We start from the raw sequence: 12,274 nt of genomic DNA on the forward strand, positions 1-12,274 counted from the left end.
TCATCTGTCAGTCACCTGCCACTCCCTTCACAGGCTGGGCTTCTCCCTCTTCTTAAAGAAGTCCCATTTGATGCCAACCCAGCGGCTCCAGTACATCGGGGCAGTGTTTTCCTAACCAGGTGAGGGCTCATCACATTCAGCAGATGGTGTACAAGTTTCAACACGGCCAGAGTCTTCCGGCGTTCGGGTTCTTGAGGTTGCTCGGCCTCATGGCATCTTGCATTCTCCTGGTGCCAGAGGCCAGGTTGCGGATGAGATCTCTGCAGTGGGCCCTCAAGATGCAATGGTCGCAGTCCTCCGGCAGGATGTCGGACCCCGTTCAGGTGCCGCCCTCGGTCGCCCAGGACCTTCTGTGGTGGGCCGTCAAAGGCAATCTGATGAAGGGGGCTCCGTTTGGGCTACCCTGGCCGGAGGTGACGATTGCCACGGACGCATCCCTCACGGGATGGGGAGCTCATGCCAACAATTTGACAGCGGTCGTTGGTCTCTGTCGGAGTCCAGACTCAATCTGTTGGAGCTGCGGACCATCAGGCTTGCCCTGAAGGTTTTTCTGCCGACTGTGCGAGGAAGGAATGTCCTGATTCTGACAGACAACACAGTGGCCATGCACTACCTCAACAAAAAAGGGGGGGCAGGGTCACTTCCTATGTGCAGGGTGGCGATGCAGCTCTGGTTTTGGGCCATCCAGCAGGAAGTTTCGATCCCGGCAGTTCATCTGGCCAGAGATGAAAACAAGACGGCGGATGCTCTGAGCAGGCAGAGCGCAATCTCTCACGAGTGGGAGCTGGCTCAGGAGATTCTCCTGGAGATCTTCGCCCTTTGGGGACCCCTTAGGTGGATCTCTTTGCCTCCAGTGTCAACTGGAAGTGCGAAAGGTTCTGCTCCCGGGAATTTCCTCCAAAAGGAGCCTTAGGAGTGGTCCTTCCCACTGCTGTATGCGTTTCCTCCAGTCCCCGTCATCCCGCAAGTGCTCCGGAGGTTATGGAGGTTCCGTTCCCAGATGATCCTCATTTCTCCGGCTTGGGCTGGGAGGACGTGGTACCCGGACCTTCTCAACTTGTCCATCTGCCCTCCACGTCGTCTTCCCTACCGAGACGACCTGCTCTCACGGGAGGGGGGTCAGGTTCTCCATCCAGAGGTCAGATCCCTCAACCTTCATGCTTGGCTTCTGAAAGGTTGAGGTATAAGGATTGGGACCTCCCTGAAGACGTGATGGAGGTGATGCTTTCGGCCAGACGTCCGGCAACAAAGTCCCTGTACCGTTGCCATTGGAGAAAGTTCTGCAACTGGTGCAGGGGTAAGTATGTGGATCCTTTTTCATGTGACATTCCTGTAGTTCTGTCTTTTTTGCTTTTGTTGGCCCACAGGGTCCTGCAAGTGGGTACTGTTAAAGGTTACCTGGCAGCGCTGTCTATATTTAAGCGCTCGTCTGAGGAGTGTTCTTATTTTAAAATTCCTTTAATTTCTCAGTTTCTCAAAGGACTCACTAATGGGGATTTCCAGGTGACTGACTGGGATTTGAACCTTGTTCTGAAATCCCTTATGGGTGCTCCGTTTGAGCCTTTACATTCTTGTCCTTTGAGGCTGTTAACCCTTAAGACTGTGTTTTTAGTTGCGGTCACTTCCGCTCGCAGAGTGAGTGAGTTGCAGGCACTTTCAGTTAAGAGTTCGTCCTTCCTTTCTTCCAAAGGTGGTGTCGGAATTTCATTTGAGCCAGAAGGTTATTCTTCCGGCATTTTATCCTCCTCCACATCCTGGTAAGGAAGAGGAGAAGCTCCATAGGTTGGATCCTAGGAGAGCTTTAAGTTTCTACATTTCTCGCATGTCCCGAGTCAGAGTGGACGATCAGCTCTTTATTGGTTACGCTGGAAGGCGGTTGGGACAAGCTGTGACTAAGCAGACTTTGTCTAGATGGATTACCTTGGAAATTTCTGAAAGTTACCGCTTGGCGGGTAAGGACCCTCCGGTAGGCTTACGGCCCATTCTACTAGGGGTATGGCTGCCTCTACTGCCCTGCAGAGGGGTGTTCCTATTTGTAACATCTGTGATGCATCCACTTGGGCTTCGGTACATACTTTTGTACGTCACTACTCCCTCGATTCTATCCATGGGCAGGATCTGGCCTTTGGCAAGGTGGTCCTTTACTCTACAATTTGATTGGGCATTCTAAATTTCTATATTCTAAATTCTTTTCCCTCCTCCATACGTTGGTACTGCTTTGGGAGTCTGTCATAGATAGGGAATACGTCGGAGGACCCAATCCCCTCGAAGAACAACTTACTCTCTTACCTGGTAACGTTCTTTCGATGGGATGGTCCGACGACGTATTCCATATAGCTCCCTCCCTACTTGCCTCGCTACAGAATTTCTTATGCGATTGCAGCTTACGTTTCCGCAAGGCTTTCTGTGGTCATAATGGCAGTGGTTTGGTGCCACACGTTGGGGGGAAAAAAACTACAACTGAGGCTACGGGCGTCGTGCGTCCTACTTATAACATCCGGTGATGTTGGCTTGACGGAGGCCCTTAAGGACAGCGTATCGACGTCATCGACGCAGACGCCGAAAATTTTCCGAAGCAGCACAGCTGTGGTGATTACTGTGTCATAGATATGGTATGTCGTTGGACCATCCCATCAAAAGAACGTTACCAGGTAAGAGAGTAACTTGTTCTTCTTGCCATCACTATACTATATATACAGGATACATACTTTCATGTGCCAATCCACAAAGCACACAAGCAGTGCCTAGAACCGAATACTCCCACTTCACCATTGACAACAACACTGTTCCGGTCTCCCCAGTCATCAAAACCTTGGCCGTCCACCTGGACTCCACTCGCTCACTCACCAAGCATGGGAACTCCATCGCCTCCTCATCTGCATATACTGCCAAACACAACGGCCGCCGCCCGTACCTCTCCACAGACAATTGCATGAACATCGCCCGAGCCACCATCTACTCCAATTTGGATTACTGCAACTCTCTCCTCGCTGGCACTGCCAAAGGTAATCTGCATAAACTACAAACTATTCAAAACAACGCCCTCCACGCTGCCCTGGGCCTAACAAAATCGGATCACATATCCCAAGCCAGGAGAGATGCCCACCCAATACCAGTGAAGGACTGCATCTCCTTCAAAATTCTTAACTTGACCCAACGCTCCATCAATAACACTACCCTCCAATACCTCCCAGAGCGTATCACCAAACCAACATCTTCCAGACCCACCAGAACTGCATATGCCAACCTCCTGCACACACCGGAGTTCAGGAGGATCCAGCTTCCCCGCCCAAGACACTGCACTTTGGAACTCCCTCCCACCTCACCTGAGAATGGAGAACTCTCCAGCTTCAGAAAAAAAGTAAAACATTTCTGCTTAACTGAACTGAACACCATGTGCCTAGCTGATGTGTACGCATCTGTAACCTTGCATCTATGCTTACAGCGCCTTGATGCTTTTGGGTTTTCGTGCACTCTACAAATGTAATAAACCATTAACAGTTCAAAGTACTGCCTTTCAGGGTCCGGTCGGCACAAAGGACTTTAACAAAGTGTCTAGCGCTGGTGGCTGTATACCTGAGATGGGAGGGGTATCACGTCTACCCCTAACTCGACGATTGGTTGATGAGAGCGGCCACGAGGCAGGAAGCGCAATGTGCAATCCAACACGCTATATGATCCCTCAAGGGGCTAGGGTTCACCATCAACTACGAAAAGTATGTATAGAGCTCTTGGAGGCTCAGTTCAACACCAGCAGGGCTGGGTCTGCCCCTCACAAGAAAGAGCAGACTCAATTCCTCGTCTACTTACAGTATTCCAGCCATGAAATGTCATATCAGTGAGAAAATGTATGCAATTACTGGGGACAATGTCATATTGCATTCCTCTAATCTCTCATTGCAGACTCTGTATGAGGCATTACAAGATTTTCTATCAGACCGGTGGTCGCAAACGAGCAGAACGTGGAATGACAAGTTGGTGATCACAGGACACCTGGCTCGCCAACTTCAATGGTGGGCCAACCCCCTTCAACTAACACATTGGATGGGGGCGTGGCTTGAGCAGCCATGGAGTAGGACGTACTTCCCGTGGAGCTCCGGAGGATCTGACAGTTGATCCGTGCAAACTACCTTTAAAAGTGCGCCACTGACTCCAGAATCGATCACATACACATGGGAATGGATGCTTCGCTCATTGTATAAAGATCGAGGAAAATTGTAAGCAGGAGTCTGGAGAAATTGCTTGACGAACGACGGCGGCGGCTCGGTCCATTGTCACACAAGATGGCCGACGACAAAAGAAACGAAACCAGGGTACCCGAAGAGGACGAATAGAGGCGGCGGCCACGGGGAAAGAACGACAATGGCGAGGTGAAGGTGGAATATAAAAACCCCCTGTGGGCCGCAGGTCTTGAGTCGTGAAAGCTTGGGCGCTGGCCCGGACGGCAGGGGCCCGAGGTGCGAAAATGCAGGCCGCACCACGACCAGCATGAGAAGCGCTCGCCCGGCATTGAACAAGCAGCGGTGAGAGAGGAGCTGGAGGTGGCGACTGCCTGGAGACCACCGCGACAGTCTGTAAAGAGCGGAAATTGTGGCTCGGGGGACACTCGTTCGCTGAATCGTGATAGGGAGACCCTACGGTGACCAGAAAATGGCGGCGCGAGGGGCCGTGGGCAAGAATAACACCAAACAACCCACGATGGACCTTTTTGCAAAAGCACAACTGTCTCCTGCGGCCACCTCAACCAAAGGCCCGATGGCACAGGCTGAGGGCGCGACAGCGGCTGACAATCGTCAGATTTTGGAGGCCATTACGGAGCTGAAGGAATCTTGGGGGATTGCGATGATGGACCTACGCACTTCCCTGGAGGCTAAAATTGAAGCAGTGGGCATCAAAGTCTCCCTGTTGAGACAGGATGTCAGGGGACTGGCGGAACGCACAAGCAGCTTGGAGGGCGCGGTGAAATCGAATACGGACACCGGTGCCAACAATACAAAAGAGATCCATGTCCTCAAGCAACAGGTGGCCAACTTGGAGTCTCGAGCAGAAGAAGCAGAAGGGAGAGCGAGGACAAACAACATTCGTGTGGTGGGTCTGCCGGAAGGCGAGGAGGGCCAGGACCGACTGATTATATCGAGAACCTACTCCTACAAGGAGTCGGGGCCGGTATACTCTCGCAAGGATTTGTGGTTGAGCGTGCACATAGAGCCCTCATGCGGAAGCCGAGACCGGGGGCCCCTCCACAAGCGATAATTGCCAAAATACTGAACTATAAAGACCGGGAAAAAATATTGGAGTATTTTCGGAAAGGCGGTACAATCGAGAGGGCCTCGAGCACTATCACGGCATACCTGGATTACACTATGCTGGTCCAGAGGCAGCGGTACAGCTATGTAACCGTCAAAAGGAGGCTGCGGGCGGCTCAGATAAAATACATGCTGCTGTACCCTGCGAAATTGAAGGTCGTGTAAAAGGGCAGGGCTGCCCGGATCAAGACACGGAGGAGACACAAAATGGACGTGAAAAGTGACTCAGACACGGTATGCAATTTGCTATGGTGGCGAACGAACATCCTTGGCGAAGGCTGAGGACGAGGGGCTGATATTCGGTAACATATTGCGGATAGTGAGAGACTTGAGGGACTTGAATATAGTGGCGGTTACATATGTTTAAACTGTATAGCAATGTGTAGTTCTTTGATGTGCTATTGGAGCGGCAGGGCGGTAGCACCCTACCCCCCGAATTGTAGTTGTAGTTATAGGAGGTTGGCCACTAGGGAGGCCTCACCCTGCGGAGCTTCGAGTACAGGCGAAAGCCGGAAAGAGCTAGATGCGGGGGAGCCTGAGATCCAGGGATGGAGCTGGGCAACAGTTTGGGGGGGGTGGGAGTGTTGGAAGGGTTGGGAGGCGGGGGGGGGAGATGGAGTGGGAAGTTTGGTGTGTTTTTGGTTAATGGGGTTTTAGAAGGGGATGCGAGCCTATATAGATTGGAATGGAACTCAAGGTTACACTGCACCTGGGGGGAGGGAATGGGATGATACCAGGCCATGGGGGACCTTAAAATACTCACATGGAATGTGCGGGGGCTTAATAGCTATTTAAAAAGGAACAAGGTTATGCTGTATCTGTGCAGGCAGAAAATAGATATTGCATTGCTACAGGTAACCCACCTTACACGTGAGAAGATGGACACAATTGCGGGAAAGTGGAAGGGGGTGTTGGTGGGCTCTTCGTACTCGGCCTACCCAAGAGGAGTACTTATATGGGTGGCGCCACATGTCCCGTTTCAGCGGTTGCAAGTGGTGGCTGAAACAGACGGGAGGATGGTTATGCTGAGGGGATTGGTAGAGAATAGGGAGATAAGTATTGTTAACATGTATGCCCCGAACCAGAACACAGCTGTGTGCATTAGGACACTTAGTGCGAACCTGAGCGTGTGTGTGGGAAGCGCGGTGATCTGGGGAGGGGACTTCAACTGTGTATTAAACCTGAGGGTGGATAGATCGGACGGAAATGGGTTAGACCGGCCCCTGCAGCGAGGGCGCTACAGACGCTGCTTGATGACTTTGGGTTGGAAGATGCATGGAGAGTGTGGCACCCTGGGGATAGGCAATATTCGCATTATTCTGCCCTACAGCAGTTATCAACAAGGCTGGACTATATCTTCGCATCACCAGAAATGATAGCGGAGATTGTGCACATAGAGTACAGGGCCAGGGTCCTTTCGGACCACTCTCTCCTGATTCTTGTGTGGCAATATTGCCCCCCGAGGGCGAGGATCCCGACATGGCGCCTACGGGCGGAGGCGTTGAGAGACCCCTTCTTTAGAGAAGATTTACGGGAGGAGATAGTAAACTATTTTGAAACCAATACTGGGAGTGTGTACTCGGCGGGGACGCTATGGGAGGCCTTTAAAGTTGTGAGGGGGGCGGCCATGGCGAAATCCAAGGGCCTACAGGGTGGGGTTTCAACAGAACTGAGGGAGATGGAAGCAAAATTGGAAGAGGCCTTAAAAGCCGGCGACGATACAGCGGAGAAACTAGATTTGATACTTAAGCTGCAGCAAAAATGTGCGGATTATTGGGAGAGGTTGTGCAACCTTAACTATAAAAGGTACATAGAGAGACAGCATGCGGGAGGTGACAAACCGGGGAGACTTTTGGCGTGGTTATATAAGAGCGAGACCCCCAGAGCCACAATCAGAACTATAGAGAGGGAAGATGGTAGCGTGGAGGACACCCAGGAGGGGGTTAATCAAGCGTTTGTGGATTACTATAAAGTGCTATACGGGGAAGACGGGGAAAGTAGCCGGGCAATGATAGAAGAAACACTGGAGGATATGGGGTTGCCCACGATCAGTGAGGAGGAAAGAGGAATTGGACTCCCTGATTACCCTGGAAGAACTGGGGGAGGTGGTGAGGCAGTTGTCTACTAGTAAGACCCCGGGGACAGACTGGCTCCCAAGCGAATTTTACAAGGTATATATTGAAGAGGTCCTCCCCCCCCCCCCGCTGCTAGAGATGATAAATGAGGCGTTCGAGACGGCCCGCCTGCCGGAGTCATTGAGAGAGGCGGTTATAGAGTGAACCACTGGCCAGAGTAAAGACGGGATCTGTGATATCAGAGAGGTGGCAGCTTAGTAGGGGTACTAGACAAGGATGCCCGTGGTCCCCATGCTCTACATCTTGGCCCTGGAGCCTCTCGCGATCTATTTGAGGCAGCAATATGACACCATAGGCATCGAGGTGAACGGGGAGCAGCATTTGGTCTCCCTATATGCGGACATGTTGCTGTATGTGCGGTACCCGGAGGAGAACCTCCAGTACATTTTGGAAGTACTTGGGAGATACGCTGGGCTATCAGGCATAGCAGTGAACCCCCCAGAGGTCTAGTCTGTTCCATTTGGGGGGGTATACAGGGGTTCCAGCGGAGAGGCTACCGGTCTTACAGGTACCGTGGGCGGTTAGTACTTTTCGGTACCTGGGGATAGATATATATCACACCGTGGGGGAGGAGCATAGGTGTAATACAGAGGTGGCAATCCAAAAAATTGAGAAATGCATGCGGTTTTGGGCGAAGCTGCCTTTGGCGATGATGGGGCGGGGGGCGATGCTAAAGATGGTGGTCCTGCCAAGGCTCCTACATTACTTCGGAAATATTCCGTATCTGATTCCTAAAGGGTTTTTTGCCAAACTGAATGGCATGTGTAGGGATTTTCTGTGGCATGGCACGCGAAACAGAGTGGCGTTATGGAAGCTCCAGAACTTCCATGACAAAGGGGGTATAAAGCTGCCCAATTACGAGGCGTACTATGTGGCGAGCCAGTTGCAATATGTTGCCAAATGGCTATCTGATGAAGAGACCTCCGAAATCAGGCTGTTTGGGCGGGACTGTGCACCCTTTTATCTGAAAGAAGTTGTGGGCACCCAGGGCGGAGATGGTGGGGCGCCCTAAAATGATGCTGCTGGGGTGGAAGGTGTGGCGCAAGGCATGCCAATTGATGGGGAACCCGTCCCCATGCTAGCCGCAGATGTCATTGGTGGTATTGACAGGGGCAGACGCTCAGCTGAGACTGATACTCCGGACCCACTGGGAGCTGGCTGGGGTGGCAACGAGGGGGGATATTTGGCAGGGGGACTCTTGTGTTACCTTCGAGGGGCTGCGGGAGGAGGCTGGGTTGCACGAAGGCCAGTACATCACGTACCACAGAATGGTACAGAGGATTAAGAGAATGTGGCCCGAAACTGTGTTGGAGGAAGAACTGGACGCCACCATAGATGTTATATATGATATAGCTGAGGGGGGCCATGAGGTCTCCAGACTGTACGAGATGTTGTCTAAACTGGGGAAGGAGGTCACGCAGCTGAGAATGGACTGGGAAACGGAGGTTGGGGCCCAAATGGGAGATGGGATGTGGGAACGGGTGCAAAGGTATCATAAGAAGGTGTCTAGAAACGCGAGACTGAAACAGATGCAGCTTTACATAACACACAGGGCTTATATGACGCCTTGGAGGATATCGAGGTTCGAGAATGCAGGTCGGCAAGCATGCCCCAAGTGCGACGAAGAGAATGCAGGCATGGTGCATATGTTTTGGTCTTGCCCGGTCATAGAGAGGTTCTGGAGGGGTGTAAAAGAGAAACTAGAAGGAAGAGGGGTCAAGATAGTAGTGGACATGGCATGGGCCTGCCTGCTGGGGGGCGTTCCCCCTCCCCATACCAGTAATACGCAGGGTCCTTGAAATGATAGCAATGTACATGTGCAAAATCAGTCGTAGCCCCGACATGGTCGAGGCATGCCTGGTATTCGGACCGTCTGCGTTTAGCTCGGGCCAACCCATTTCCCTGGGCAAGGCACCAGTTCTGCTGTCACTATACAACCAACAAGTCCTTCACCACGATCCCTGAACCACAAAGTATGGCTCCTGATTTCATAGAATTTGGTCACATTCAGATTCCACAAGATCATACAGAAATCGTAAATGCAGCTGGAGCAAAGTCTACTAACAAATCTTATGGATACAGGTGAGTCTGTTTCTGCAGGTGGTGCTCTCAACAGCAGCAGTATCCTCTCAACATTACACCACATCTATTACCATACTTGTTGAAGCTGGAAATTGACAGCCTTACGCACTTACCCATTAAGGTGCACATAGCAGCAATCTCCAAATACAACTGAAAGGAAGATCGTGCCCCCCCTGTAGTGCCAGGATCTTTAAAAACGTTGAGGGCTTTATCGCACTTGCCCAACAAACAAAAAAGCTGTCGCTACAGTGGAGCTTACATACTGTTCTCTCCGCACTCATGAAACCGCCCTTTGAGCCCATGGCCACGGCCCACATTAGATAGGCTTTGTGGAAGATGGCGTTTCTACTGGCAGTGATGTTTTTGAGAAGAACCTCAGAAATACAGGTGTTATTAATGGAAGAACCATACCTTCACTTCAAGTCAAACAAGGTATTCTTAATGTCTAACCCTAGTTTCAAACTCCCATGTACAGTCAGGTATAGTGCTTTCCTTGCTAATCCATCCACTCCAGATGAAAGAGCCTTGCACTTGTTGGACCTCTGCAGGGTCTTAAAGTTTTATCCGGACAGAACAAAATCATTTAGGCGCACTTCACAATTGTTTGTAGCCCTTGCCCTCCCATCCCCCCTCCAAACAAATGTCACTCCATCTCTTCACGAGTCATAGCTCGGTGGGTGACCTTGGCTATTTCAAAATGTCATGCACAAGCAAACGGACCCTTACAGGGGCCAGTTTGGCCCATTCCACAAGACTGATGGGATCATCGATAATGTTGTGGGCAGGTATCCTTATGGCCAATATTTGCAGAGCGGCTACCTGGGCTGTGCTGCACACCTTTGTGAAACACTACTGCATGGACGTACAGAACGAGTTGGAAGCAAGAATTGGGAGAGCAATGCTACAGCACCTTTTTCACTAAGGTAGACCTTTCTTTCCTTTGCACCACTGTATGCTCTACATGCTACTGCTGTCTATTCTATTCAAAGCATGTGAATCCATGAAAGATCCAATGCTGGAGAAGGAGTATGTTGCTTACCTGTAACTCCTGCTCTCCAGCATTGGTATCTTTCATGGATTCACATGCGTCCGTCATCCACCCCGGGGACACATAGGCTACATTCAAGTAGCTACTCCGATTTTTAGAATATGAAGATGGCCTCCACAGTGAGACTAAATTCTTGACGTCCCATTGACTGAGGCTGAATGCACCCAAAAGTACAGTGATGGGTTACAAAAGGCAGCCATTTTATCTTTATTTTATAATGTAATACTGAGGTTACCTAGGATTGATTCCCAGCCTGACAACAGGGAATATTCAAAGCATGTGAATCCATGAAAGATACCAATGCTGGAGAACAGGTGTTACAGGTAAGCAACATAATCCTTATAATGCATTGTCCGTGTGTCGTCGTCCATTAGACCAACATACACTTGGCTCTAATGGCCACCAGAAGAGAAGGTGAATTTTTAGTTGACAAGGACTTCCTGAACAGTGATGTGACATTTCAGCTTGATCATTGACTGTTCAGAGGTTGGGCACTGAAAAGCTCCCAGTGTGACCTCCTTAGATCTGGAAAGTGGCATCTGTCACTCATTTTTCAGTGAATGGCATTTTGAAAATATCTTGTGCGTGGCAGCATCAGCTGCCTGATTAGGTAATTAGAAACCTCCAGTCTCCACCAGGGAGCAAACTGGGTGTAAAGAATCAGGTACTAAGTAGCGAGAACACCAGAGTATGTTCCCTTGTCCCTTTTAAAGGTGATCGTCTAAATCAGTTGTTGAAATATATTCTCTTTGACGCTGGGGGAAGTTACACAAAATACGCTGGCAAATCTTACCAACCGTCATGAAGGCTATTCCACATTGGTTCAATCAACTCTATAATGCTGCTAGGTCAATTTCCCGCACATAGAGTACGAGCCTACATCTACACCAAGAATTCCTTTCTCTGCCTCTCTTCACCACAGAACGTTTTTAATGGGTTTTAGATGTGGTAAGAATAAAATGGGGGATTTCCATTTTTGTTCATGTTCTTTCAAACAAAGCCTTTATTCAGGAAATCGGTAAAAACAGGTGCGTATTTAAGGAAAGGAGTCTCGAATTATCGATGCAAAATGGGAGCATGGATGATTTTTGTATAGCGCGCACTGCAAACAGAAACACTTCTTGACGCTACTGCAGTATTGCACCTTGGCTTGATTCCTTCTCTAGCAGTTGCTATGCTGATTCATGCACTTGCTGTGGAACATACCATGAGCCCCTTCTAAGGTTCTCTTTTTTTTGTTTCAAGATTTGGAGAAGGACTTCTGAAACTGGAATTATTGACCTGTTGCTAGAGCACAGTTTGCTGAGGCGTTTGATGGAAGATTGTGCAATGGATGACGACTTGGGCCTGCAAGAGGAATCTACCAGAAGTCTCTTGGTTAAGAGGAAGGGTATCTCTTCTGCATCACTCGGCCGATAGTCAGCGTTTACATCATGAACCATCATATAAGAGTATATTCATATAATTAAAAACATTTTGATATCCTGTTGCACTTGACTCATTTCTTGTTATGCCAATGTTGTATTTTATATTTGGGTTTTATATGCACAAACGTAGCTAGAAAACGTAGCACTGTTCACGTTGTTGTAGGTAACATAAGGTAAGGGGGTGGAGTAAATTGATATATGACCAGTGCTCCTCTATTGTCTTCCTTTCTTTCCCATGATAACTGTTTTTACATGTTGGTCTCCTAGTTAAGTAGA

General features: G+C 49.9%; 1 protein-coding gene across 1 annotated transcript in view; it reads left to right on the plus strand.

Moving 5' to 3' along the window:
- The window catches only part of PRIM1 (DNA primase subunit 1), a 349,710-nt gene extending 337,650 nt beyond the window's left edge, over positions 1 to 12,060 (plus strand). Inside the window, exon 13 of the mRNA XM_069653478.1 lies at positions 11,817 to 12,060. Coding sequence (XP_069509579.1) covers positions 11,817 to 11,836 — 20 coding nt within the window. The 3' untranslated portion in view covers positions 11,837 to 12,060. The remainder of the gene's footprint in view (positions 1 to 11,816) is intronic.
- The last annotated feature ends 214 nt before the right edge of the window (positions 12,061 to 12,274 follow it).

This window comes from Ambystoma mexicanum, chromosome 3q (genome assembly GCF_040938575.1).
Source record: "Ambystoma mexicanum isolate Mex_15411 chromosome 3q, UKY_AmexF1_1, whole genome shotgun sequence".
Taxonomy (NCBI): domain Eukaryota; kingdom Metazoa; phylum Chordata; class Amphibia; order Caudata; family Ambystomatidae; genus Ambystoma; species Ambystoma mexicanum.